Source organism: Nanorana parkeri, unplaced genomic scaffold (assembly GCF_000935625.1).
Source record: "Nanorana parkeri isolate BGI_ZX_2015 unplaced genomic scaffold, ASM93562v1 scaffold1354, whole genome shotgun sequence".
Lineage (NCBI taxonomy): Eukaryota > Metazoa > Chordata > Amphibia > Anura > Dicroglossidae > Nanorana > Nanorana parkeri.
In genome coordinates this window covers 199,869-206,474 of record NW_017307622.1, presented here as the reverse complement: position 1 = coordinate 206,474, position 6,606 = coordinate 199,869, and the positions used below count along the sequence as shown (strand labels likewise).

Here is a 6,606-nt window from a genome sequence, read left to right as displayed (position 1 = left end):
CGCGCCTCCCGCCGTCGCCCCCGCTGCACGCCTCGTCGCCCCCTCTTCACACCCTCCAATCTCTTGTACTGATGTAGTTGCCTCTCCTTTCTCTCAGGACGTCATGGGGGTAAATATGGCCGCCCTGCAGTTCTTGAAGCGAGAGATTGAAGCCAAGGAGGAAGTCCTGTTCTTTGCAGACGCCACCGAGAGGTTCGAGGAGAAGAAGAGGAAACGGAAAAAGAAGGAGAAGCTGCTGCTGACCGTAGCGTGATGATTCCACCTGGATGTCTTGTAACTCCGCCCCAATCATGTCTCCTGGATTCCATTCATAGTGGGAGCTCCAGAATTAGAGACTTGTGATTGGTCAGGACTGTTGCCATCTGTCGTACTCTGCGTGTAGTCACTTGGACCATACCATTTACACACATTGTGTGGGGGAGGGGGGGACTCGGGATTGCCGGCTTGCTATGTACAGAACCCATTTTGAAAAACCTATTTTAATAAAATATTTTATAAGTGTGGCTGGAGAAACTAATGTAATGCAATAATTTCAGTGCTGACTGATGACAGGGGAGAGGATGGCATTGTGCTCAGCCACACCAAGAGCCCAGGGGCAGACATACCATGTGTGTAGACCCCGCATAAGGGTCCAGTGTGATATAGGGGCCCATTTATACTGGGAAGGATGGCTGCTGGGAGCCTTCCCATTGGCATGTGGACCAGCACACAATTTACCTCTAACAATTTTTGGGCCCCTCCATTTTAGCTGCGGACCAAGCAAATAGTGAGCGTGCGTCTTCATTCTCTACCGCCAATCAGATTCACACTTGAGGGCAGAGGTGTATCTGATTGGCTGAGAGGAAGGAACTCCAGCTCTGTTGATACATCAGGTCTATAGTATGTCTCGCCCACCCTGTTCACCATAAGGGAGGCCTGTCAGCAGGTGCCGATCTCTGATTGGTGGGGTACAACGTACGGATCTCTGTGTGCTATGGATGGGTGGAGAGTGAATAGGCTCCATCTTTAAGTGACCTTCCGTCTCCTCCTGTGTCACAATCTGATGACTTTTTACTCAGAATGAAATGATCGTCCACATAAACCACCAATTCTGAAACTTTATTTAAATAGTACAAGGTAGCAAAACAGATTCTGGAATTTTCCATGTGTAATAAATATGAATCAGAGGCCTGAAGATGGACCTGGAAGAGAACAAAATGACAAGTTTAGAATTGTCCTCTCCCTTCCTCATTGTGTTCCCTGTTTTGTAGTTTTGGATGAAGTGTTATACAATGTGTCAGGTTCCTCAATGCGCCCCCCTACCCACAAACCCCCCTCCCCCCCATGGAGAATGGCAGACCTGCAAGCTACATACAAGTGATCTCGGCGACATCCCCGAGATCTATGGAGAATGGCAGGCCTGCAGATCACTTGTACATAACAAGTTGCGGCTTCCCCGCTGCACATTTAGCCCTGCTTGCCCAAATCCGGGCTAAATGTAGAAAACAATTACCCGCCTGGCACCCGGAACTGCATGTCCCCGGCATCGGGAGATAGGAATTCCACACCCCTGCTGCCCCTCTACTCCCTGCTGCCCCGAGGCCGGGCCTTGGTTGGCCTTGTTGGAAATCCGGCCCTGGCCACATCCAGAAGTTTGTATTAGAAATGTTTCTAGAAAGTGAACCCGCTCAGCACAGGAAATCTTTAGTGATGTGGATTCGAGGGGAAGTGTAGCTGCTGAAATTGTTCAGCATGAGTGCCAGCCTGCGGGTTCTGCCAGATGTCCAGGGCTGTGTGATGGTCTGCAGCCTCAGGATCTCACAGCAGAGCTGCTTCTACCCTATTAGTCCCGTCCCAGTGCTGGGACAAGGGCCTTTCGCACCCAAACTGCCCCCCACCTCCCACCATAAGCTATGAACTACTTTAGGAGGTCCTGCCCATTTTTTACCCTCCCCCCTCCCCCCCTACTGATGGTGGCCTCCTCTTGGCCCATCCTGTGCCCTCTTCTCCACCTGGTACCAGAGCTGCACCCAGATCCAGCATCTCCATGAGCCGCCCCTTCTGGAAGATACGTACCCGTTTCTACTGTTTTTCTGGATCTGAGAAGTTCCACTCTAGCCTGGAGGCTGCTACTGACCAGCTTCACCCCCGGCCCCAAACCTCTGTTTCCTGCATCCTCCATGTGGCTCTCATACACACCCTCTGTGAAGACTGGTGGGGGCGGAGTCAAGGATACAACAATCATAATACAGCATTGTGATGTGATTTCATTGACATGTCTGCAGTACAAAGTCCGGCCAACATAGTGATGTGGATGTGGCCACTGGGCTCTTATAGCGCCAACATTATGTCTACTTGGGGGCCGCACCTTCCTAAAGCCAGAAAAAGATTACAAGTAATATTCTTGTAATAACTTATACATTTCATTCCACTGACAGGCGGCATAAGACACTCACATTCAAATCTGATCTAATCTCATAGAAGATTCAACACGTGATGTCATTCTCAGTCTTTGTTCATCTTTCATTAACATAATCCATGGAGACCTCGTTTAGGCACTTCCTGTTATAGGGTGACAACCCTCTGCCCCTGTCTCCCAACTGTGCTCCTACATTGCCACCGTGTCACATTCTTCCCTAAGGCCTCAGTCACATGAGAAAAGGCTCTGTGCGGCGTGCACGGCCGTATCGGGCAGCTCCCGGGAGGGACAGGCGCTGCGTGTGATTAGTACCCCGTCCTCACACCGCTCTACACTCACCCCAAGTGCAGGTCCGTACCGGTGCGGGTGTCCCGGCTCGGACGCAGACAGGATCCATCCCGTCAGCCTACGAGTACGGACACCCGCACAGATGTGCAGGGCGGGCGGGCGGCGTACGGCCACATACTCCTATAGAGAAGGACGGGGGCTGCGTACTAATCACACGCAGCGCCTGTCCTTCCCGGGAGCGGCCCGATACGGCCGGCACGCAGCACGGAGCTGTACGTGCCGGCCTTTTCCCGTGTGAATGAGGCCTAATAGAGACGCGCACTGCTCAGGCAGGGGCCGCCATTGTCACCCTCAGGGAGCCGGTTTGCCGCTCAATGTTCTTCTATATCTATAAAGGAAGTGTTGTTATTGATGGGCAGTGTGGAATAAGGAACAATGGAAGAAGACCAAAGCACCACCTTCATTATATTCCATCATACACCCGCTCTGCAAGGGGTGTAACTAGAAATGAAAGGGGCCCCATACAAAATTTTGCTATGGGGCCCTGTGATTTCCAGTTACGCCCCTGCTGCTAATAATGACTGGATGTGCAACCCACGGGACATTAGTGGGATCTGTAATTGAGAAAGCTGGTCGGATGACGAGTGAAACGTCTTCAAGAAACATACAGGAAGTCCAGTCGCCTTGCCTTATATATTACAGATATCACATGACCTGGATGAATGAACCTTCACAGACATACCTGAAGAAGGAGATAGAACCTCCTGAAATGTGTTGGGTAATTCATTGGAGCACAACACTCTCCTCTATCCTTCATGTTCTACCCAGAATCCCTCAGTGGGTAAAGGCCAGAAGTGTTTTGGGGGTAACACTCTCACCCCGTTTTGTCTATACAGTGTGTGTTACAGGACTGTTGGTGACAATAGATGATGCTATAGGATGACTCTATGCTCCCGTAAAGGATATTTGCAGTGATCGGTAGGAAGAGGGTCTCCACCTCGCTCTGGATCTCAATGCAGTGCGAACATTCGGCGGCCCCCTCCGGCCCGTCCAATCCGATGGCCATAGCAAATAATTCCAAGTTCAGTCTCGTCTGCATCCCCGCCGCCACCTGCACATGTGATATGACATGGAGGACACTGCGAGAACATTCAATGACCAGAAACATGGAAACCCTACCAAGACTGGAGAGTAATGAGGACCATCACCCCTCATCACGCATCACGCATCACTCCTCACGTCACTCCTCATCACGCATCACTCCTCACGTCACCCTTCATCACGCATCACTCCTCATCACGCATCACTCCTCACGTCACCCCTCATCATGCATCACTCCTCATCACGCATCCCTCATCACGTCACCCCTCATCACGTCACCCCTCATCACTCCTCATCACGCATCACTCATCACGTAACCCCTCCTCACGTCACCCCTCATCATGTCACCCCTCATCACGCATCACTCCTCACGTCACCCCTCATCACTCCTCATCACGCATCACTCCTCATCACGCATCACTCCTCACATCACCCCTCATCACTCCTCACCTCACCCCTCACCCCTCTACGCATCACTCCTCACATCACCCCTCATCACTCCTCACGTCACCCCTCATCACTCCTCACGTCACCCCTCATCACTCCTCACGTCACCCCTCATCACTCCTCATCACGCATCACTCCTCATCACGCATCACTCCTCATCACGCATCACTCCTCATCACTCCTCATCACGCATCACTCCTCATCACGCATCACTCCTCATCACGCATCACTCCTCATCACGCATCCCTCATCACGTCACCCCTCATCACGCATCACTCCTCACGTCACCCCTCATCACGCATCACTCCTCACGTCACCCCTTCAGTCTCATCACGCATCGCTCCTCACGTCACCCCTTCAGTCTCATCACGCATCACTTATGACGCCACCCCTTCGGTCTCATCACGCAGTCTCATCACGCATCGCTCCTCACGTCACCCCTTCGGTCTCATCACGCATCGCTCCTCACGTCACCCCTTCAGTCTCATCACGCATCACTCCTCACGTCACCCCTTTGGTCTCATCACTCCTCACGTCACCCCATCGGTCTCATCACACATCGCTCCTCACGTCACCCCTTCAGTCTCATCACGCATCGCTCCTCACGTCACCCCTTTGGTCTCATCACTCCTCATGTCACCCCATCGGTCTCATCACACATCGCTCCTCACGTCACCCCTTCAGTCTCATCACGCATCGCTCCTCACGTCACCCCTTTGGTCTCATCACTCCTCATGTCACCCCATCGGTCTCATCACACATCGCTCCTCACGTCACCCCTCATCACGCATCACTAAGTTACTAACTGACATATCAACATGGATGTCACACCACTTCCAATACTCAAACTCCTAACATATCCACAACTCTGCCCTGAGCTCCATCACCAACCCAAGATATCATCAAACCGTCTTCTTCGCTCCTCCCAAGACCTCCTGCACTTCAGCCTCCTGGTCCCTTCCTGCCATGGTGACCTCCAGGGCTTCTCCACAGTCTCTCCCATCCTCTGGAACTCCCTACCTGAACCTGTCCGGTTATCTCCTACTCTGCCCACCTTTAGCTCATTCCTGAAAACTCATCTCTTCAGGGAAGTCTATCGCGCTTCGACCTAACGACTGAACTATTAGCTTCCCTATCAACTCACCCCCCCCCACCCCGTTATTACCTTTGGTATCACCTGCCCCTCCCTTTATTGGTTGTAAGTGGGGACACTTACCGGCCCGGGGGTGTAGGTGACTCTCAGGCCACTGCTGGGTGGTGGAGGCTTCACCCGGAACCTGCCAGAGGAAACACAAGTGATCCGTGATGTCACATTGTATACAATTGCATGCGATAGCTTGTGTGATAAGGAAATGTGCAAATAAAATAATTGATTCTTTAAAGAATGGATCCCGATCACTAAAAAAGGTCAATGACCCCTGACCCCGAGAAAGACGGCCGTGTAACCATTGTCAGTGTCCCCGGACCCAGAGAAAGACGGCCGTGTAACCATTGTCAGTGTCCCCGGACCCAGAGAAAGACGGCCGTGTAACCATTGTCAGTGTCCCCGGACCCAGAGAAAGACGGCCGTGTAACCATCGTCAGTGTCCCCGGACCCAGAGGAAGACGGCCGTGTAACCATTGTCAGTGTCCCCGGACCCAGAGAAAGACGGCCGTGTAACCATTGTCAGTGTCCCCGGACCCAGAGAAAGACGGCCGTGTAACCATCGTCAGTGTCCCCGGACCCAGAGAAAGACGGCCGTGTAACCATCGTCAGTGTCCCCGGACCCAGAGAAAGACGGCCGTGTAACCATTGTCAGTGTCCCCGGACCCAGAGGAAGACGGCCGTGTAACCATTGTCAGTGTCCCCGGACCCAGAGGAAGACGGCCGGGTGGGATTATGACATCATTATGATGTCAGGGGCACTGGGAAGACTCTACTAATGGATGACTTCCATCTATTGGTGGACGGCTTCCATCTATTGGTGGACGGCTTCCATCTATTGGTGGACAGCTTCCATCTATTGGTGGACGGCTTCCATCTGGTGGTGGATGACTCCTATCTATTGGAAGATGACTCCTATCTATTGGAAGATGACTCCTATCTATTGGAAGATCGGCTTCCATCTATTGGTGGACGACTTCCATCTATTGGTGGATAACTCCTATCTGTTGGTGGATGACTCCTATCTATTGGTGGATGATTTCTATCTATTGGTGGATGACTTCTATCTATTGGTGGATGGCTTCCATCTGTTGGTGGATAACTCCTATCTGTTGGTGGATGACTCCTCTCTATTGGTGGATGACTCCTCTCTATTGGTGGATGACTCCTCTCTATTGGTGGATGACTCCTCTCTATTGGTGGATGACTCCTCTCTATTGGTGGATGA

At 52.0% G+C, this 6,606-nt stretch overlaps 2 protein-coding genes across 2 annotated transcripts in view; one reads left to right on the top strand and one right to left on the bottom strand.

Moving 5' to 3' along the window:
- The window catches only part of WDR3 (WD repeat domain 3), a 22,828-nt gene extending 22,536 nt beyond the window's left edge, over positions 1 to 292 (top strand). Inside the window, 1 exon segment of the mRNA XM_018569551.1 lies at positions 98 to 292. Within this exon segment, the coding sequence (XP_018425053.1) occupies positions 98 to 253 (156 nt within the window). The 3' untranslated portion in view covers positions 254 to 292.
- An 869-nt stretch (positions 293 to 1,161) lies between these two features.
- Positions 1,162 to 6,606, bottom strand: part of SPAG17 (sperm associated antigen 17) — a 92,090-nt gene continuing 86,645 nt past the window's right edge. Inside the window, exons 47-50 of the mRNA XM_018569550.1 lie at positions 5,451 to 5,511; positions 3,653 to 3,797; positions 2,056 to 2,193; positions 1,162 to 1,181 (exon numbers count right to left, since the gene is read on the bottom strand). Of these exons, the coding sequence (XP_018425052.1) occupies positions 1,162 to 1,181; positions 2,056 to 2,193; positions 3,653 to 3,797; positions 5,451 to 5,511 (364 nt within the window). The remainder of the gene's footprint in view (positions 1,182 to 2,055; positions 2,194 to 3,652; positions 3,798 to 5,450; positions 5,512 to 6,606) is intronic.